Source organism: Malania oleifera, chromosome 13, assembly GCF_029873635.1.
Source record: "Malania oleifera isolate guangnan ecotype guangnan chromosome 13, ASM2987363v1, whole genome shotgun sequence".
NCBI lineage: Eukaryota > Viridiplantae > Streptophyta > Magnoliopsida > Santalales > Ximeniaceae > Malania > Malania oleifera.
In genome coordinates this window covers 15,740,673-15,764,145 of record NC_080429.1, presented here as the reverse complement: position 1 = coordinate 15,764,145, position 23,473 = coordinate 15,740,673, and the positions used below count along the sequence as shown (strand labels likewise).

Sequence of the window (23,473 nt, the reverse complement as noted above, 5' to 3'; positions counted from 1 at the left end):
TATTAACCAGCTATTATCTATATGTACTAATACATATTCTATCAGGAAAAAATTGTATTAATACATGAGATGCAATTTTTTTGTTTTTTGTTTTTTTTTTGGTGAAAGCGCCCATAAGGAGTTTCCCTGAAGGCGTGTGATGGTGAACCAGATTGAGAAAATGGTAAATGAAGAGAAAGAAGAGAGAGAGAGGTTGATGATTTTTGTGATGTCAAATTTAGAGGCCATGGGAAGGGCCACTGTTTTTGCCATGATTTGGTGCATTTGGTTGGACAGGAATGTTATAATTTTTAAGGGTGTCAGTGCTGCTCTCTCACCCATTCATTTGGAGTGGTTTTTCTTGCATCACTATGGTGTTTTGCAAATATTTTTTCATAGGCATTTCTTTAGATGACATGCAGTGAGAATCTAGGTGTTAACCTATGTTTGGTGCCAAGAAAGTGTGAGGACAGAAAAGGAAAACAGTTTTGGGGCTGTTTGTTTGGATGCTGAGAAAATCTAAAGAAAAGAAAATGAGAGAAAATTAAAGAAAATAAATCAAAGGAAAGAAATAACTCACCTGGGGGCTGTCAGAAGCTGCAAAGCTGCTGTTGACCGCTGTGTGCATTTCGCACCACTGAGCTCTCTCTCTCTCTCTCTCTCTCTCTCTCACACACACACACACACACATACACACACACACATACACACACCCATCACAAATGCAGGCCTCTCTATCTAGCCTTTTTGATGTAAAAGTGATCTGTCAAACCGACCATTGACCACATGATGATTGATTACCCTGATTCCAAGCAAACATCAACTTTCCCCTTTGACTGGAATGGTTTGAACAGGTTCAACTCGTTTGACGTTCTCAAATTGTTCAGTATGATTTGGTTGGTTTTTATTCTATTTTATTTAATTTCTTTTCTACTTATAATAAAAAAAGGGAAAAAGTTTTAGTACTATTAAATTTTTTTTTTCTTGATTATTTTTTTGAAAATTTGGAAAATAATAATAATAAGAAAAACAAAATAAGATATTTTTAAAAAAAATTAAATTTCTACCCTCATTTTTAGTTGTATTGCTAAATTGGAATCCAGAAAGATCTTTTTTCTTTTATTTCCATTGGATTATTATTTTTTACTTTGCTCACTATAACCTTGCATTACATTTTTATTTCTTTCTTTCTTTTTTTTTTTGAAGAAAAAAAAAAAAAATGCTGCTTTTGAGGTTTTATTCCCTTGTGTTTTAATAGATTTTATCTTTTATTTTCCTTGTGTTTTAATTTGTTTTTTTAATGGCTTTGTTGTTAATATCATCTCTTAATGACTAGGGCTTTAGGTACTAGAATTTATTGTTGTTTTTTTGTCTCCTCAAACGCATGCTCTTGAGTGAATATGAAAAACACCTCGATGAACTCAAAGACAAAACTCAGAAGTGGGGCAACTTCATCCTTTTGAGCCTCCCTAAGTGAGAATAATCCCCACATTTGTGAGACTTTTCAAAATATAAAGGATGGTAACCAAATAAACTGGAAAGTACTGTAATAATGAAGGATTGAATTCAGAAGTAAATATTACTAATTAGGTATTATTTGTGGAACGGGCGTGTGAGGGAGTTTTGATACCTTTTCTTTGTATAACCATGCTCTGAAACCCACTCCTGATTGCACAAACCAAACTATTGATTTCTTGGATCTATGTTTAAGTTAGAGACCAATATATCAGTTGTAGTTAGGTAGACTGAACCATAACTAAGAAAATTACACATTAGTAGCGACCCTGTTAAACATATATTAACCTATCATCTTATTATACTCTCTCAATCGTCACTTGAGTTGAAGCATTGGGCCCTCCAATCCGCATGCTGTGACGGTGTGTTGACTGCGTGGGGGATACTTTGAGAGAAAGAGGAGTTTGGTGGTGCAACAGGCGCATGTAACACCCTGATCCATAGCAGTTCTTGGCAGTGTGGTGGCTTCTGGCGATCCTCAGGGTCAGTTTTTTGTTCTTTCATTTGTTTTTCACCTTATTTTTTTTTTGTCTCTTTCAGTTTCTTTTCTTTAGATTTTCTTGGCATCTAAACGAACAGCCCCCAACCCCCATTTTCTTTTCTGTTCTCACACTTTCTTGGCTGCCAAACAGGGGTTAATCCTCAGATTCAGATGCATGGATCTAGATTTGCCCGGATTTCACAGCCTCAAGCTCCTCTCCTTAAGATTTCCTAGCTTTTTCTAAACATATTAGCCTTCTCCTAGGGAACAAATAGTTTGAAGTCGGGTCAAGCTTCCCTGATTGAGTTGATCCTTGATGGTCTACCCAGATCCACTTGGATCAACTGGAGTGGATCCTCCAACTGCTAAACAGATCCACCAGATCCAACCCAAAACACAAATGAATGTCACCCACAAGCCATTTGGATCCTCCCCACCAACGAAGCAAATCTTACCCAAGATCCAAATATGGGTTAACTTGAATTTTGTCAAATTTGGGTAGGTTTACGGATGAAAAATAATACAGAATTTTCTTTCTGATTTTATTCTTAAATCTCGAATGGCCTATTAACTTACAAGGGCTAAAGGCTTTATTTAATTGATAAAGACATGAAGTTTAACTTATGAACTAATGTATTTACATCTTTCGACGCATCTTTGTGTGCTTTTTGTGGTCGACAAACTTGCAGTTGAAGCACACGTGGATATTCAATTCACTCAACTAAAAAATATATGGGGTTGAGTGAGAGTTTGAACAAACTTGTGAAGCTGCAACTCATATGCCTTTGCTCTTGCCTCCACTGCTTCAATGCAGACCAGCACACTCTCTCTCTCTCTCTCTCGCCTTCTGTAGTCTCCTCCTCAATCTCACTCTTTGTATTGCTCAAAGCACTTGAGCAGCCCCACTTTTGCTCACTCTCTGTTTTTTCTCCCCTCCAAAGCCCTCACTCAGCTCCTTTAAATAGGTTGAAGCTAAGGTTTGCTGCGATGACTTTCTATGATTCACTTTCAAAACTAGCATCCTGTAGTATTGCACCCACAATTGAGTTTCCTGGTTGTGGAGATTGCTGAATCATACTAGGCCTTCCTGCATGGGGTGGGGGAGGGCTGCTGAAAGCAGACAATCTGGAGTAATGGACAATGGGCTCTGGGCCTGCCCTTCGTTTTAATCCCAAAAGTGTATTTAGGACCTGTATAAATGTGCTGGACACCGTGAACATTATTTGATTAGTCATTTAATTAATTGCTTTTATTTATCAATTGTGATTGCATGATTAACCAATTAAATAATTCCATAAACAATTGTATGGCCAATTGAGTGCACAGTACTAGACCTCCACATTTTTTTTTTTTTTGTGAAGTAAATTGAAAATTCAATAAATAATGGAAAAGTCCTTATAGTTTCAATAAATTGCCCTTTGGACAAAATATGGTGTCAATTACTTGCGTTGAGGTTTGCGGACATCACTAGTAGGGGCAAAAACCAACTTTTATAGTTAACAATTTGGGGACAGCAGGTGTTGATCTTGATTTTTGTTCACTTCTTTTTAGACCAAAGGGGTTTGCGAGTTTATGCCGGACATAACTGGTTCTAGTATTAGATAGTTGATGCCTACACGCATGCATTCTTTTCATCTCTCTCTCTCTCTCTCTCTCTCTCTCTCTCAAGTGTAAGGTACACCTGGTCTATCATGTTGCTATAGGCTAGACCAATGAAAAAATATACCATGTTTTCTTAAAAAGAAACATCATGATTTTTTCAGGTGTATAAAAAATATGGTGCTTTTTAACTGGTTTAGTCTGACCATGTGATGGGGCTAGTATGCTTGATAAAGGTTGTACAGTAAGCCGAAATTATAGCTGTGTTAGGGAAGGAGAATATGGATGTATGGGAAAAATACTACGGATGCCAAAAAGAAAGGAAAGTAAGTCTGCGCTTTCATTTTTCTCTAGTTTGGTTGGACAACGAAAAATGGAATGGAAGACAGTGATGCTTGCTCAATGGGAACTTTCCTCATTGGTTTATTGGTTTTGAATTAGTTGGTCAAGTCAGTTTTAGATTCTTGGGGTTTGATTTTGTTTTTCCCAAGTCTCAATGTTGGAATCATGGTATTCCTCCGTCATAAGTGAGGGGTTTTCTAATAAAGATAGGAGGTGCCGCCCTCTTTTTCTTAAAAAGAAAAAAGGAAAAAAGGGAAAAAAGGAAAGAGAAAAATGGAATGATATACAGTGATGCTAACTCAATGGGAACTTTCCATCCATTTCCTTCCAACTATTGGAGGGATTGTTTTTTGAAGGAAGTCTCATTTTCATCCCTCATCTTTCCTTAGCGTTCTACTCTACCAAATGAAGGAAAAATGATTTTTCATTTATCTTTAACTTCTTCCTTTTTCCTTTCATCTTTCCTTCCTGCCATAAATCCTATAAATTTGGAAAGGATTGTCCTGTTTGATCATGGTAAATTGTTCAAATCAAATTGCTTTGATGTTGGTGCTGAATCAAGAAGGATGGGAGACTATGCTTACTGTTTTCAATTGACACAATCCCCCATGTTACAAATTATCCTCATTGAAAACCTTCCCACACACTCCTTTTAGGGTATTGGATTCACTTCCCTCCTTAGTTTGGTGCCTTTTAGCAGTTTTCTGATCTAGGCACAGAAAAACCACTTTCATTTGTCAACTTTGTGCTGTTGGTGTATATATAGTTTTGTTGATGCCAGATCCCCGATCTGCCTCTCTCTCTCTCTCTCTCTCTCTCAGTAGTTACAAAGAAATATCACATTTGCACAAGCATCCTTTTAGATTAGAACTGGGTCTGCAGTTTGGGATGGGGACCAAAGCTGGGGAGTAAGTTTGTGAAGTTGGAGTGAAATGGCAGAGTAGGGTCTGTTTTTGCCCACCACTGTACAGTCACCATATTATAGTTTTCAGCATACGAATGATAAAGGCAGGCAGGCAGAAGAGACACCCTTCTGGGTTGGCATCAGAATTCTTCTGACCGGTTGTTGGTGGGTCAAGGTTTCATAACTTTCTGTTTAGTTTCTTCAAAACCTGGAGGCTGCCGTGTTACGGATTAAACGGGAGTGTCCTTTAAGAAGTTCTGTGGCTATTGAGTTGTCTTGTGAGAAAGTTAAATGCTTTTGGACATTGCCTTGTCCTCATTCATCTAGATGGAGCATTGCCCTGTCAATCAAATATAATGACTGCATCTGCATATTTATTCAAATGCCCGTTTCTGTTGTGAAGTTGCTCTGTTAGCATAGTGATTTGATTGCACCTGCATTCATGGTTAATTCACTGCTTACTGCGCTTCTCACGGGCTCATAAACACCTTTCACCTTGGTTGTTTTTAGGGAGGCCTAAGAGTGAGTTCATCCCCCCCATGCTTTTATCTAACTTTTTCTTTTCAAAAGTAAAAAAGTGAATGTTATTTTACAATTTTTTTTTTAAAAAAATAACATTTTGACTCTTACACGTAGCTTGTAAAAGTTATGTTTTAAAAGTTGTGAGTTTGGAACTTTTGAAACATGAAAGTTATTTTTAATAAATAAACTGTATTATTTTATGAGCATTGTATTTTTTTTTTTTTTACTGTTTCTAAAAATTGCATCTATTTTGGTTATGTTAGGTATTTTATTTAGCTTGAAGAGGGCTTTCTTATTTAATTTTTTAGGTTTTTTGTTTGTTTTTCTTTTTTTAGCCTCCTTTTTCTTGAGGATTGCCTCTTTTTTTTTTGGCCAAACTCACAGATCAAGTTTAATTCCTTTTCACAAGAGGGACAAACAATTTGTACATAAATCAGTTCTTTCTTGAATCTTCCTTCCATTGTCCACCATTGAAGGGAGTTGGGGGGATTAAGCAGCGACACTGGTAGCTTCATATACTTCACTGACTCTTCTGTCGAGGTGAAATGTACGCAAATATTTTTGAAATTGTTTTAAAATTTTCTTTTTTGAGAGGTATGCGTACTTTCCTCGACATTGTTAATCATGACATCTTTAATAATTGCAGGGGTCTTTCCAAATATTTCAAAGGTAACACCACCCCACTTTAGATGTTTTGTTCCTTCCTTTTATTAATTAATTTAAAACATGAATCGCAATTCAATTTGTGACAAAATTAGCATTTTAAGAAAATTTTATTGATATTGTAACTGCCTTTATGTTTGATGATTGCTAGAAGAGAGCTAAATGATAGAATAGAACTCTCATGAAAGTGTTTATTGTTTTGAACTAGGAGTTTCGTTTATTATGACAAGTCAGGATAGATAAATGTTTTCCTTATGGAATTTCATTAAAAATCGTGTGATTAAGCTGATTTAGGATTAAGAAGAAAAAGATATATAGGGGCTGAAAAAATAGAGGGGAGATGCATATGAAAATTTAATTCTTAAAAGTCTAAAATCTGCCGCATAGACTCTTGCATGTGCTTCTCATAAAATACTAAAGTTCCCAATCAAGAAATCACCATTGATCAACCCTAAAGCCAGTTCCTAAATTGTAAAATATTTCAAGGAAAGACCATATGAATAGTTGTATTTAATGTATTAACCCTTTAGTCAACTCAAAACTGCCCTTTAAAAATGCACATACTCTTTCATCATCAACAAGCATTTTTGCTTTGCATTTTATAGATTAAAATAATAATATGCATCTCAAATCTTAAGTGATAAGGATAAGATTAAATTTGAGTGATCTTAAGATTTCGGATTTGATTCCACGTTTGTAGTTTGTTTAGTAAATTTATCATAAATGTATTAGCGGGTGAATAGTAATATTTTTTAATCTCTTAGTTTGATACTGTCTAAGTAGGTCCTGAGGATTTGTGCAAATCAAATTTCAAAGTATATATATAAAAAAATGCATTTCAAATTTGCCGCTCATTTTCTATTTATTAAGTAGTGTGACGTCATATGTAGAATGGTAAGTATTAAATGAAACGGTGCATGGTCAGTCTGGTCAGATCAACTCCGCTACCACGTGACACGTACTCTCTGATCTGAGTATCTGACTGATTCTTCTTGGTACCCCTGAAAATCTCTCTCTCTCTCTCTCTCTCTCTCTCTCTCTCTCACTGAATATATATATATATATATATATATTACGTTCTTCTTTTGCAAATGACGTATCCCATAAGACTCTCACTGAATATATATATATATATACGTTCTTCTTTTGCAAATGTCGTATCCCATAAGACCTAAAGATTTTATAGTTTAGTCGGTTCCGAAAGTAGTGGAATCTTTGCAGTTGTGTCCCTCCACTTTGATATAATTTGAAATCTTGCTCGTCGCTGCCTGGGTTTCATCTCTCTTTTAACTACTGACATATAGACTGAAGAGGCTGTGGTGCTTTTCCATGCAGCAGTCTCGCAATTACTAGAACAATCATGCTGCCATTTCTTTTATGTTAGATGAATAATATAGAACACCCTTATCTTAATTGTGAAGCTTCCCTAATTAAAAAAGAAAACAAACAAATTTGAAATTGTTGAAAAGGAGATTGCGACTTTAATCCGAAATTGCATTTTGGAACTTCCATTCCTTTATTTGAATTTTGCAGGACTACATGCAGTCTTTATTGTGAACTTTGGGAATCTGTAGCATACATATTTTTTGCCTCGTCCTCCAAAGTCCTTGTCCTACAGCGGCTTTTCCAAGCTCACATTCCCTACCTTATCCTTTCGGGCCTTATCTGCCTATGTCCCTTCCTCTCTCCAATTGCTTAATTCATAAGAACGTGCAAATGAATAGTAGGACGCTGCTATTATTCTTTGACGCCATTGGACAGTGATACTGCTGGGGAATGTGGCCCTCTACACTAAGCATTCTCTGCACCCCAACCCTCCCTCTTGTCCTTATTGGCACCAACTTGAATGTCCGTGATTCTGATTAATATAGTTTGATATTTTACAACTCCTAGGTGGTCCAATGGTAAGGGCAAGTTTGGGACGAGATGGCTTGAGTTAGCTATCTCAATTTGATTATTAGATGAAATGAAATGAAATTTATTATTTGACATATTTGTATTTTACATTCAAAATTTTTGCTTTATTTTATTCTCAACTCGTTCTATTCCACGAAGATGATGGGAGCGTCAAAAGAAAGGTGAATATTTACATTAATATGACCAAACAGGTAGCTTTCATCCCAACTAATGCTCTATACGTACACATGCACTTATATATTTAGAAAATAGCAAGGGATGCCTTATGTTCTATCAAAATTTTTTTTTTTATACCAGAATAGTACTTATTTTGGTTTAGTACATCTATCATTTAAGTTATATTAAAGGGGGTCATATCTCATGTCTTATCACTTCTTATTTAAATTGTGTTGTCATTTTAGTTCAGTACAAATATTATTTATTAAGGTAAAAAAAAATGGAATAAAGTTGTCAATGCTATAGTACAGATATTAATCGTAAAGGTGAAAAGTACTAACTATAATTGCTGCCCTATTACGTATTTACATGCTTGTGAATATAATAGGCTAATAAGCATAAAATATATCTATGATAAAGATTGACTAATGGAGGGTAGGTGTGTAGTTGAGTCGAGTCGAGTTGACACAATAAAATACTCAAATTCGAATTGATTCAAAAACGTTATTCGAGAATTCGATCGCTAATTTCATAATTTTTAAACTTGAACTCAACTAGGATACAAGTTCATAAAACTCGAGTTTGAATTGATTGAACTTGATTTGATTATAAATTACTATTAAATACATGTATATATTATATACATATATAATGTACATATAATATTGAATATATTTATAAAATATATATATATATATATATTCTATGACATATATGATATAAAGATAATAAAATTAAAAAGTTAAATGATGTTTGAAATTTGACTCGAATACTATTATTGAGTTCCATTCGATTCATTAAAATATTTGAATAACTCGAACTTAAGTAGAAGCAAATTGAGTTGAGTAGGAATGACTCGAATTCAAATAGGTGGCCAGTAAGTTTGAATCACTCAACACTCACTAATGAACCGGGAATACAAGACTACATCTACAAAATCCAATTATTTATAAAAATTTCCTTTAGCTAAAAATTAAAGGAAAAGAAGGGTGAAAAAAATTATTTTACAAAAGTAAAGAGGTAGAAACTAGAAAGCTAGCTGTCGCTTGTCGGCCCCAACAGTCACAATCTTAGTGGCCCACGTGTACCCCTCAAAACCATCATCCACTCTTTCCTTTACACGTCCCCGTCTGTACCTCCACCCAACCTCGCATCCAACGGATGGCATCTCATCACGTGAGAGACACATGTGAGGGCGTGTCGGCTTCTGCTGCTCCCTGCCACACCGTAGCACCGCGGTCCCCGTACGGAACGGGGCCTCCGAAGTCCGCGGCCGTTTCCTGTACGAGCGAGTTCATGATATCTTTCTCGATCTCCAATGCTATCCCTTCGCCTTCTTCCTCATACGCTTCCCATGATTGTACCTTGGACCCGGTCAAATCTCCGTCGATCAACGCGTCAATGTCCTCAAGAACCCTGCAATCCGCCAATGGGAACCCTCCAATTCTTCTGCACAAAATTTCAAGCAGCTGATGTCCATGCATGGTTTGCCCAGTTTGTGATTTACCACTCCTAGGTTTCAGAATATCCCCTAAAATTTCATCCACCAGATCGAAAATTAGCTTTCTATTGCACTTGTGATTCAATTCCGGGTTACCCAATACGGCGGCGGCGGCCGAAGTGGAGGAGGTGGTGGCGGTGGGGATAAATGAATGTTCAAGGTGGTGAAAGATTGATGAGTTTAGAGGGTGGGGTGCTGAGAACCACCTCGAGAGGGACACTGGGGTACCTCTGTCTATTCCAGTACATTTAAGTATTCTAGTAATGTACTGGATTTCCGCTGCGGCGGCTCCACCATCGGAGGCGGTGGTCGCGCCCTTCGACCTGTCTCTGTAGGCTTCTTGGTTGGCGAGCTCATGTGTTGCTTCTTCTTTGTACGACTGACCCGGACAACTAGGCAATGGGGAGGTTCTTTTCGGAGGCTGAGAATCATCAGATACGTGTGTCTGAATCTAAATGAGAAATGTATGTCATTAACAGTAACTTGAAAATGTATCTGCTTAAATTTCACACGAATCAAAAAGATAAAAAAACTGTAAATACAATCTAAGGTAGGTGATGTTTAGTGAGTACCTGTTCTTGAGGTATTTTTGGTGCTGGATGTGAATGGTCTTTCTTGAATGGAACAAATGTTGGATTCACGAGCTTGTTTGATAATGGAGTTTTCTTGCATTTCCTGTCTGAATTGCTGGCTCTTGGGGTTGTGGATGGGCGCACGAATTGTTCTTCTTGCTTGTTCCGAATGGCGTCTGAAGTTTGCGGGGGCTTCTTGAGACGCCGTGACCCAAAGCGGTCTTCAGTGGCTTTCTCGCACCTGTGAACTGATTTTTGCTGTTTCTGTTGTTGATCGTGGAATGATTGGGACTTTGGTTTTGGTGTACCTTTAGTCGGCTGTGAACTATTATTGACAAATGTTGATGAAATTGATGACAATTGTTTTGGAGGCGGAGGGTGAAAGGTTTGATCTTTGGTTGATGATGCTATCACTGGTTTGTTCCTTGGTTCCAAAAATCTGAGTCTTGGAGAGCATGATGGAGCACTTGAATGCTTGCTTGGATTCTTTTCGTTGCTGACAATGGTAAGAATTTTCGAAGATTTCCTCATTTTAATAGGCCTTGCAAGCTCTTCTCCTCTTTGATCCCTGTTTCTGATGGTGTTTGTTATGTCAAGGCCTACTCTCCTGCTGACACTTTCCTTAACCTGCTTCACAATCTGCCTTGCATAGTGGCCTGGACTTCTGTCATCTTCCTGCTTGAGCTCAGATCTCCCTCCAGCCAGTTTTGATGAACAACGCGCAAACAATTCTTCACTGAAACTAATATTCTCCCTGTTGATTTGAAGAGAGAGCCGATGATCAACGTCTGATCTTCTGGCCGACGATATTCTTGGGGTCTCTGGCAAGGAACGGGTACCGGCAGTATCATTGTCATGGAAACTTCTATAGCCATTTGGCCTAATTTGGAGAGGTGGTCGGGATCGAAACTCTCTGTTCCCTTTTTTGGCTTGAAGATGGTGAAATTGTGACTTTCTTAGAGGGATTGAAGCTCCATGGTTGGCTGAGATGGATGGTGTGGAGCTTTCAGGAAGGAGATCAAGACCCATTAATCTGGCTACCAAGTTTGGTGTCTTGGTCCCCGGAGAGGAGCTGCTTTCTGAAGATAAATCATCTGCTCTAGCTTTTGAACCTTCCACTTTTGATCTCGCAGCGTCTCCACTTGTTTTAATTTGAATTCCCATCTGCAGTTTCAAATATCCCAGATGAATAGAAATTATTTAAGATGCCAACATTATCATCATGATTACTACCTTTTACTAGAAAGGAATCTTTGAAAGCCAAATGGGAAACCCAAAAAAAGGACAAATATGAGAAAACTAACATAAATGACAAGACACCAGCTTAATAACTTACTCGGATGCTGAAACTTTCTTCTTCTTCAATGATAGAGGACAGAGAAGCAGCTTCAATAACAGGCTCTTCTGATTCCAAGCTATTCCTTGGTGCTTCAACACCTGAATTCCACAACACCCGTGATCACTACAAATTTCAAAAACCAGTGAGTGAGAGAGAGAGAGAAAGAGGACCTTTGAGGACAGGGGGTTCTTCAGGAAGTAAGGAGTCAGGTTTGAGAGAAGGTTGCTGGTGCAAAGCAAAGTGAAATGGATGGAAATCAAAGAGTTGAAGGACAGCGCTCATGCAACCAGAAGGCGTAGCACTACTGTCTCTTTCTCCTCCTCCACCGCTACCTGTCTTTGTTGATGAACGACCACCCCAGTACCATTCTCTGCCCATAGCTGCTCGGCCAGCCAGCAAGCTAGCTTTCTCCTCTGCTCTTCTAAATTATGGAAGCAAGGAAATAAGGGATAATAGAATTAACCTTTGAAATTAACTTTCTAACGTTGGAAGACTATTCAGAATGAAAATGAGAGTATTCTTGGAAGACCAGAGAGAGAGATTTGAGGAAGAAAAATGCTAAAAGGGCGAGCAAGCTAGGTGCAGGAGAAGCGCCAAAAGCGGATCCATATATGAGAGTAAGAAGAGGTCAGCCGCATTTGATTTTTGTGAGAATTTAAATAGTAGTAGTACATTACTACAAAATGGGTGGGTACTGTTGTGGTGTTGCCTGGTATATTCTCTATTTCTCTCTTCCCATACACTCCCCAGTCTTTCACTCACTTCAAGTTAGACCATAACCAACCTCCTAGCTACCCTTCCTCCCCTGCATTGGGAACTGAGCTCAAAGAAAAACTGCAGCAGGAAAGGTGATGACATGACCACGCCCTCTTTCTCCCCCCAGAAGACACAAAAACACACACACACACACACACACACTCTCCTCTCTCTCTCTCTCTCTCGTGGCATTGAGATTCCCACCTCACCTGTACTGTTTTAAATAAGAGGTGTATTTAGTTTGGATCTGCATTTAAAGCCCCTGTTTCAAGTTTAAGATGTATTTGGCCTCTAATCTTGATCCTCGATTAGGCTAACGATGCATTATTTTTTTATTGTGATAAGTGGTTAATCATACATATTAATATATTGATTTGAATGAATAGTGTTCCTCCCATTGGCTAGATTATTTTAATGTGTTTTCACTTTCCTTCAATTCTTAATTGGTTGTAAAGTAGATTAATGCTGGGTGGCCTTAACCCAGTTAAGTAAGGTTATAATCTTAAATTAATTTGTTTTATTACCTCTCTCATCATCCACTTTCATGCTGCTCTTTTAGTTTCATGACTGACTTGGACTTGTGGAGCCAGCCTCTGGTGCCTCCATTTTATTGAGGTTGATGTTGGGTAATTAAAAGTTTGCATTTCTTGGAATGCGTGTTTTTTGTTTTACTTTGTTTAAGAAAAGTATAATCATCTGATTCTTGAAAAATAAAAATAATTTTTGATATATAAAAAGGGATTCTCCATCTTTGGTGTTTCTTTTTTGTTCTTTTAAATTTATATTTTTAAATAAATGTTAATCTAATAAATGGATTTATAGTGTTGTGTAAAAGATATTATCTCATGACCAACTTAGGACTACTTGTAACCTTCACGTAGAAATTCTATAATAAGGCCATAGGTACTTCCATACAATATTTTTTTGGTACAAATTTTAAGTTTCAACAAAAAATTTACTGTTACGTGTGTCACATATTTATCAACTTGCAAGAATTTCTAAAGAGCTAGAGATGAGCATTTAGATACATAAAAAATAATTTAATTAGATTGCAAAAACTGACATGGTAAAAATATATGAACTTAATCATAAATTGTATATGCCCAGTGGATATATAATATAAAGCCTTCAACTATAATAAATACAACATCATGAAAGATATAAAGAGATGATATTGATTTTGAGCCTAGAAGTTTGAGTGAGTCAAAAACTTGATTTGAAAAAACCAAGATTGATGGAAACTTGTAAACAAATTTGGTTGGGGAGTGTCATGATAATGGTTAACGTGTATGCCAATGGAAGGCGTAGATATTTAATTGAATCTATCTCCTAGGGTATGAATCTATTGTTGAAATAATTTTAATCCCATTTCATGTTTGATGTCTGTTATTATTTGAATGACATCATTGTAGTTTATCGATATTTATAAGTCATCTATTATATGGATTATGTTTTCACATTGTTTTTCGTGCCCGCTATAAACCATATCAATTTCTTACAACTAGCCGTTTCTTGTTAGGAAGATAAATTTAGTCTAAGGTGATTTTATGATTGACCAAACCTCAGTTAGACCTGATTGTCCTTGAATCAAATGGTCTAACTTGCCTTGTCTCTATTTAACTTGTTTGCCATTACTTACATAACTTGATTGACATTTGACCAAACCTTGTTGATCACTTTTCAAGTTGGATATTTGGCCACTAGAATTATCCTATTAATTGCTTCTACTCTCACCTCCAATCTTGTAGTTGGGTTTAAGATTGTCGTGCTACTTTTTATTGATTTTTGAGTTTTAGGGTGTCATATCATTTGGTGGGATTTGATTAGACACACCACTTTGTTAAGTCCAAGCTTCAAGCTTATGTTTTCATGAGGTTGTTTTGTATCTCAAGGCAATTATATGTGTGTGACAAATGTGTCCATTTTGTGATTGGTGGCTCTAAGCAAGTCCATGCAAGCTTTTCACACTTTTTTAATCCCCACCATTCCTGGATTATGCTTAAGTGTGCCTTTCAGGAATTTCCTCTTTCTCACACTTTTGAATTTCTTAAAACCTCCATTTAGAGACCTACAACCTTTGCTTCAAATGGCCTCTAAAGTTTGTTCCAGGTCTCTTCAATAAACTTTCATAGGAATGCTTTCAAAATTCACCCTCTTTCATTTCTTTGTTCTTATTTCTTTGTCGTATCTTCTAAATTCGAGGAGATTTTCTTGAGGTGCTAGCTCTTCTCATTTTGTTCCTTATATGATGTATAAATGGTATGTTAATTGAGCACCTTTTTCTAAGTGCAATGATAGAAGTTAGTGCCCCATGGAGCACACACCTTGTTGTTGCCAATCTAGGTGGTGTTGAACCTAAGTTTTTCAACATCATTTGGTTTGATCTTCATGGTGTTGGAATTGCTCTGTTTAAAGTACAAACTCAGAGAATTCTTCTAACATGAGGGGTCTTTCTATGACCTTCACTACCCTCTAGCACAAGAGTAGTTTCCTAGTGGAGACTGGGGAGGCCTTGTTCATTCTCAAGGAATTGACCATCTATCTCTCTTCTTCCTTTGAAGAAGCTAATACCACTCTCCTTGTTGCAGTCATTGATGATAAATCTTTAGATTATCGATGTAACACCCCGACCCCGAGGGGCCTGGGATATTAACTTTTTGCTACTGATTTACAGCGGAAGCAAAATAAACTCAATTTTTATTCAAACCAGAGCGCTAATTATTCATGTTACAATCACTTATTTCAAAAGAAGAAAATTACACAAACGTAAATATCTGAAATCATACTATATTTCTAATTAATCTTTATTTTTCTAATCCCCACCCGCATGCTTGCTAAGCCTGATTTCCGACATGTCCTTCAGAGTTATCTGAAATAAAATATGATTGGGGTGAGACGACGCTCAGTAAGTAAATAAGATTATTATTAGTGTGTGGCTAAAATGAGCTTTTAAAGAATTTCGTAAAACAATATTTAATAATATAACTTCTAGACTGCTTTTAGAATAAATATAAATTTAAAAATTTCTGCATAAAACTTTTGTCATCAATTTCAACAGTAAATTTTTATAATCATATATTATAACTGCTAAATTAAACTTTTAACTTTAAAACTGTAAAAACATTTAATGATAAACATACATATACTTTTCCTTATACGTTTTCCTTAGATCGTCATTTAAGCACCAGAATGATCCTTTTCACGTAAACTTATACTTTTCCTTCAAATCATCAGTAACTTGTATACGTAATTAAATATGTATAAACATATATTATAAAAACCACCCTTAGGCCTGTTTGCCGTAAGTCATGTTTACCCCCATGACTGGGTTGTGCGGTCCGAAGACTGGACTTAGCTGGCTGGCCGACCAAACTAAATCAACGTACGTAAACTTTAAGTGAGATTTTCCTTATTAAGTCCTGGACTTAAACCAGGTGTGCACTCAGGAGAAATCCACTAACATAAATAACCACTCTGTAAACAGTGTGGGTGCACTCTGATCCGTATAAACTTTAAGTTGCGGTACCGAGCATCTGTAACTTTGAACTTTCGTTGCCATAAGGGGTTTGAAAATCATCTTATTATCATTTATGCAATTTAAAATAATATCGTGAAAATCTCATCTTTACTCATATTTACATAAAAAAATATAACGTAGAAATAAACTCATGCCACACAATTTTTGTGTTAAAAATATATATAATTTTATTTTTGAATAGAAAGAAATGCTGAAAATTTACCCGAGGGGATTGGAACATTTCTTAACCCAAAAATAGATGCAAGTATATTAAAGATAGAACTGGTATAATTAAATATGCGTAAAAATAAACTCATGGAAATTTTGTGGAACTAAGTAACATAATTAAAATTTACGTACAAAATAAACTCGGGTATGAATTTAAAATAAAAAGAAACTAACATAATCAAAATTTACTTACAAATAAACTCGGGTAATTTTGAATAAAAATACTAACATAATCAAATTTACTTACAAATAAACTCGGGTATAAATTTTGAATAAAAATACTAACATAATCAAATTTACTTACCTTCTTCTTTTACCGTGTGCTACGAACGCAATAACTATCTTTAAGACATGAGATCGGAAAGAGTGGGTGAGTGAGAACTTACTCAAAATTCTCACTCCACCACAAATTCTTTCACTCACTAATCCTTCTCTTCCTTAGAAAATTGTTGTGAAAAATGAAGGTTGAGAGCTCCCTATTTATAGGAAAATTTTAGAGAAGAAATGGAATTTATAAAAGTATGGGGAGATGGGTGAAATTATAATTTTTAAAAATTAAAGAATGGGCAAGGGATGGGCAAGGTATGGGTTGAGTGGAGGCTATTTGGGAGTGCTTGCCACCATTCCCACCAAAAAAATTTTTAATTAATTACTTACCTAATTAATTAATCCATTACCTAACTAATTATTTTATTATTTTATTATTTTTCTTAATCATTATTATCATTATTATTATCATTGTTATTAATTTTAAACTTGAGTGGAGGCCATTTGGGAGTGCTTGCCACCATTCTCACTAAATAAATTTTTAATTAATTACTTACCTTATTAATTAATCCATTACCTAACTAATTATTTTATTAATTATTATTTTATTATTTTCTTAATCATTATTATTATCATTGTTATTAATTTTAAACTATATTTAGTATTTATTTATTTATTTTATTTTGAACAAGAATTAAATTTAAATTTTAAAAACTCATGTGGGCCCCACATGGTCTTGTGGGCCCCATGTAGTCTTGTGGGCCCCACACAATTTCGAGACCCAAATGGATCGTACGTAATTCCAATAACTCTTATACGATTTTATGCATCCTGCATAGTTTTGAGACTTGTGAAAACCTTCATACGGTTTCGGGACTCATGTGGGCCCCACACAGTCTTGTGGGCCCCGCATAGGATACCTATATTATTATTATTTTATCATATATTTCTTCAAATTATATCAATTAAAACATTGTTTTATGTACTCATTTACGTATATAAACAGTGTCTTGTGGCTCCGGGACTCATGTGGACCCCACATAGTCTTGTGGGCCCCACATATGATACCTATATTATTATCATCTTATTATGTATTTCTACAAATTATGTCTGTCAAAACACTATTTTATGTATATATACTTATTTACGTATACAAATAGTGTCTATCCTGTTTATCCTATGAAATTCCATTTTGACCAGGCCGACCTCCAGGGAGCGACTGAGCCGCAATGGTCTCTGAGCACTCGCTAAGACAAGGTCTTTCTTAGGCATCAAACATGGAATCAAGGATCCTACAGAAAAACACTTCTGTATTGATATTAACTTAATGACTATTTTTATTATTTTATTATTATTGTACTTTAATCATATATATATATATATATATATATATATATATATATATATATATATATTTGGGTCATCACAATCGATGTTGCATGTCTTGGGTGTTATGTTTCAGCTGCCTTGCTTCTGATGTATAAAAAGTAGGTTCATAAGGCACCACATTTTTTGCCTTTGCATAGCTTGAACATATTTATTAGCTTGGATGAGGGGAAAATATTAATTTGATGTTTCTTGCATTTTCCATGAATACCATATTTTTCATGTCTTGACTAATGTTAAAAATATACAAAGATCCTTGTTGAACCGTTTTATATAGTCATGCAAAGATGAAAGATCTCCCTATCTTGCAATCATATTATCAACTTTTTTTTTTTTTTTTTCTCACTTTTTATTGCTGCTAATGAAATTGATCTCTAATAGACCAAAGAGCTGGTCATAATTGTTGATTGTGTTGGAAGCTTCTAGCAATGTGAGGTTCCTAAGTGTGACTATAAAAGTGTATAGCACCTGTGCTAGTATGCAAATGATGCCTTTAAAATTTTCCATATAGCTGATTGGATTCTTCTTTAATTATTTCACAACTTTTAAACTTAGGTTGCATAAAATTTTTAGGCAATAGTTCTTATACAATGTCTTTAGAATGGGAGTTGGCATTGACAACTGGTCTTGCGGTTACCTTGGGCTTCATTGCCCTTTTTGTAGTAATCTTTTGTCATGTATTTGTTGGGACTCAAGGTTCAATATTAGGGTACAACATTGTTGAGGAGCTCATTTTATAGTCACGTCTTCATATACAACTATCATTCTCATCTTTGTAGCAATTGATGGATGTGATGTATGTTTCAAAACATCTCATTTCATGTCTTGTCCACCATTGTTAAGATTGATTATCATATTGTCAACTGTTTTCTTAGTCATTTTGTTAATGCCCTTTTTGTAGTAATCTTTTGTCATGTATTTGTTGGGACTCAAGGTTCAATATTAGGGTACAACATTGTTGAGGAGCTCATTTTATAGTCACGTCTTCATATACAACGATCATTCTCATCTTTGTAGCAATTGATGGATGTAATGTATGTTTCAAAACATCTCATTTCATGTCTTGTCCACCATTGTTAAGATCGATTATCATATTGTCAACTGTTTTCTTAGTCATTTTGTTAATCTTGTTGGTAGGTTAATTGGACTAAACAAGACATTGGGCTAGGGGAGTTTTGCATTTATCCCTTTTAGGCCTAGATTATTGCAATCCCTTGCAATATGAGGTTTCACAATTCACCTTCGGATGGATTAGTTTCTCTAGCTAATTTCGGTTTGCACAAGGCTTGTAGCTTATGCATGAGAAAGGTCATCTAGATTTGTAGATTTGTAACTTGGCTTGGACAAATTACTTGATTCTTATTAGTAGAAACCTGAGATGAAGATTTCTAATAATTGTTATAAAAGTGACCTCTCCTTAATTAAACATTATTCCTTAGATTTTTAGTCTTCCCCAAGGGTGACTTAGGTGGTAAACTCAAGACTCTCCTAATTAAATGTCAAAAGTTTGAGTCTTGGGGGTTATTGTTGAGCTGTATTGGAAACAGAGCCTTGATGAGCTATAGAGAGACAACTTTGATGAGCTATAGAATGCCTGCTTTGATGTGCTGTAGTGTCGGTGCTAATCCCAGCTCATCTCATTGAATCACCTTATTGAACCTTGTTAAACGTCTCACTTGGATTTTTTTCGCGTATTTGAGCTTTCTTTACAAAAAGAAAGTTCTTGGCAAAATTCAAGCAATTATATCACAATATAGAAAATATAAATCATGCACAAGACAAATAATAAAGAGTAGGGAGAGAGAAACTTAACACTGGTAATTAACGTGGTTTGACCCCAAGCCTACGTCCACGCCTTAACACCAAGCTAAGGATTCCACAATTCACTATAAAACTCCTTCACCGATGGGGTAAGTCTTACAATTCGGATACCAAACCCTACACTCGGGAATAAATCCCTACTGTGCTCACCAAGAGCTGCAAGGATCACCAAGATGCCTTGCAAATTCGGTTCACAAAGAACCTTCGCCTAACAGTTCACAAAGAACCTTTACAAGAAAATGGAAATACAAAACAATGCTCCTCAAATGAGCTAATATAAATTACAATAAAATCCTCACACTACTCTTTGTAAGGAATGATTCAAATAAGATTAGAGAGCAAGAGGGAATGAGCACTTGAAATGAATAAAGTAGGATGCAAAGTGCTAGGTTTTGTAATCAAAGATGTTTTTCACTAAGAATGATTAAAAAACCATACTAAACAAGTCTATGGACTTGTATTTATAGCCAAAACCCTTACTAGCCATTATTGGACCGTTGAGAGCAATTCCCAAAAGAAACTAGCCATTTTCTAGTCGTTATTGCATTGTTCACGATGCGTCTCGTCGACTAGTGACCCCCACTCGTCAACTAGTTGCACTCTACCAATAATTGTCAATATTCTGCCTAAACTCATCAACGAGTTGCACCCAATTGTCGACGAGTGCCTTGAATTAGAAAAAGTCATCAACATAAAAATTGTGAGATTTTTTTTAACTTTACAAGGACACCAAGATCGTCCTTTTTGGACTTTTCTAGCAAAAATTATGCCCCAAATACCGAAGGGTGTTCAGGAAATTCGATAGTTGCATAACCGAGGTTTTAAACCCAACTAGGACAAAGTTTATAAAAGATTATAACACTAATATAATTAAAAACTTGTCCTTAAGAAATTTCTTTTGAATATAAGATATCTTATTTATGAAAACACATTTAAAAACTTGTTTCGATATCTTATATGCTTAGTATGTCCTTTATGAAAATATAATTGACTTTCTTGAGTGCTTAGGACATAAAGCTCGTTTTGACACAACTGAGACTAAGTATAAAAATGTTCTTAAAACTAGAATGTTAAAACTTGTCCCTTTGAAAACATATTTTGAGTTTAGGATTCTTTTGAAAAACTCTTTGATTTTAACTTAAAAAACTATTAAAATTGAGTTTGTGACTTAGGTGAAATCCTATTTACTCATGTGTTCTAGTATGTATGCATTTGCTCAACTCCTACTCAGAAATCATGCAAGAAACACACCTGAAAGAGTTTACAAAATGTTCCTACCTCACACAACTCTTATTACATATAATTTGACAATTAAGCTTCTGTTGGTTGTGCTTGAATCCTTTCCGAGTGAGTGTCCATCTGATCTTTCCTACTTGACGTTTACTCGGTTCAATCTTTGCCTTTGATTCAGTTCTTAATGTATTTGTCCTTAGAACCTGTACTAAACATGATCTACAAAGATAGGAAATACTATGAACAACATATAGGTTAATATTATCAAAACATATAAACCATGATTATGTAGCTTCAGGGCTAACAATCTCCCTTTTTTGATGATGTCTAACTTATTACTATTTTACTTAATCTTTGTATTGAGTTAATACTTACTATAACTTAAATTTTAAATATTAGTTCACCTAGAACCACTAATGAGTTGTTATCATCAAAACAAGACAATTTAGAACATATAGTCACCAAGGCTAACAAACCTCATTACCATCTTCCATTTATACCCTTCCCCATCCATCTATATAAATGGAGATGTGTGTACATGAAATACAACGTGAGTGTGTAATTGAGTTGAAGGTGAGAGAGAAAGAGAGAGAGAGGTGTGAGAAAGAGTGAGTTGAGTTTAGTGGAGTGCAGTTGCCTCCTCCTCCTTTGGTATTTTCTTCTAGTTTTAGTAAAGATCGGTGTGCTCCGTGGACATAGGCCAATTTGGGTCGAACCATGTTAAATCTTGGTGTTCATTTGGCTTGTTTATTTTATTTGTGGCGTGATTGTTGCTCGTAGATCCCCAACAATTGGTATCAGAGTAAGATCGGAACAAAAGTGTCCTTGCCTAGTATCTCAAAATTAAGTTTTGAGCATACTAGCGTGTTCCTCTAAACGAGACGAAGCCAACGGTGCAAACTAGGGCCCGAACGGAGGTTCCATGAGCCCATACGCGCCCACACGCACTTTTGGCAGTTCGCCATCGTGGTCACGCACCACCAAGTCACCGACACGTGACCTTACGCGCCCCCACGCATTGACCAACCCACAACGTTTCCCTCACGTAGTCGCTGCAGCTTGAAGAAGAACTGACGTCAGTGTGCAGCCTTGTCAGCGTCCACGTCACCGCCTCATCAATAGCCAGAGTCCTGTTAGCATCCATGTCAGCAACTGGGACCTACTTTGCCACGCTAGTTGCCATGTCATCATTTGGGCCTCACTTGCCACGTCAGCAAACGACGTTAGTAACAGCATCAACAAACGACATCAGCATATTCTATTAAGTTTAACGGAGTTTGACCAGGCTTTTTAGAGCCATTTCAGATCCGTTTTTTGAATGAGTCAAACCATTTCCAAGGTTTTTGGCCGTTCTAGTTCCAACCGTATTGTCTGTTTGAGCTGATTCCATCTATAGATAGGCGAATCGAGATGTCGAACGAAAAGAGCTTAAAGATTGAGATGTTTGACGACACCAATTTTGGTTTTTGGAAGATGCAAATCGAGGACTACTTGTTTGTAAGGAGTTGCACTTACTATTGAAAGAAAAGCCAGAATTCATAAAGGAGGACGAGTGAGAGTTTCTTGATCGGAAAGCTCTCGGAGCTATTAGGATGATGCTGACAAAGTTTATTGCCTTCAATATCAAGCATATGACAACTAACAAATCACTTATGAATGCGCTTTCCAATATGTACGAGCAGCCATCAACCGACAATAAGGTACACTTAATGAAAAAGTTATTTACCATGCACATGCTCATAGGTGAAAGTTTTAGTAAACATTTGAACAATTTAAATGAGTTGTTAGATCAACTGCCTCAGTTGAAATCACGTGTGACGGTGACATTTGTGTCTTACTGATTCTTATTCAGTTGTCGGAGAGTTGGAAAGGTATCGTTACTGTGATCAGTAGCTCCGTAGGAAAATCAAAGCTGAAGTATGACGAGGTCATCAACATGATTTTGATGGAAGAGATTAGGATGCAGTCAAACAATGCTTTCACTTCAAGTTTAGCCTTGAACGTGGAAAGTCGAGAGAAAGATTCATGGAAAGGAAGTGGGCATGGATGATCAAACAATTGCGGAAAATCTAGGACCAAACGATCCTGATCCAAAAATCCCAAAGGTTCCCAGGGCACAAAGAACATTAATTGCTAAAATTATGGAAAGACCGGGCATTACAAAGATCAGTGCAAAGGTCCAAGAAAAGAATATAAGGCGAAGACAGAAGCAAATGTCATTTCAGAAAGAGGTGATATGTTAATATGCTTTTTGGAGAGCAAAAAGGAGTCTTGAGTCTTAAACTTTGGAGCCTCATTTCGTGCCACTTGTAGTAGATATTTCCTAGAGGAGTATATACCAGGTGACTTCAATAAGGTATACCTTGGCAATGATCAACCTTGCGATATAGCTGGCAAAATAATTGTGAAGATTAAGATAAACGGGTCCGTATGGAAGCTGAAGGATGTCAGATATACTCTAGACTTGAAAAAAAAACTTGATCTTAGTTGGACAATTGAAAGATGAGGGATACGCCACAACATTCATTGGCGATGAATGGAAGATATCAAATGGTGCATTGACGATTGCACAAGGTAAGAAAAGTGGAACACTTTATGTGACCTCTAATGTCTGCATGTCTATTTCAGTTTCTAAAGGAAATGACGATAATAACATTTGACACCAACGACTTGGTCACACAAGCGAGAAGGGACTCAGGGTGATGCACTCAAAGGAAAAATTGAGTGATCTACGGTTATTAGAGATCGACATGTACAAGGATTGCACACTCGAAA

General features: G+C 36.2%; 1 protein-coding gene across 1 annotated transcript; it reads right to left on the bottom strand.

The window, feature by feature from the left end:
• Nucleotides 1–8,879: 8,879 nt before the first annotated feature.
• Nucleotides 8,880–12,438, bottom strand: LOC131146481 (uncharacterized). The gene is made up of 4 exons (XM_058096112.1): nucleotides 11,661–12,438; nucleotides 11,488–11,588; nucleotides 10,152–11,315; nucleotides 8,880–10,030 (listed from the first exon to the last, which is right to left on the bottom strand). The coding sequence occupies exons 1-4, from the start codon at nucleotides 11,866–11,868 to the stop codon at nucleotides 9,251–9,253; spliced, it is 2,253 nt and encodes a 750-aa protein (XP_057952095.1). The 5' UTR covers nucleotides 11,869–12,438; the 3' UTR covers nucleotides 8,880–9,250.
• Between the last annotated feature and the right edge of the window lie 11,035 nt (nucleotides 12,439–23,473).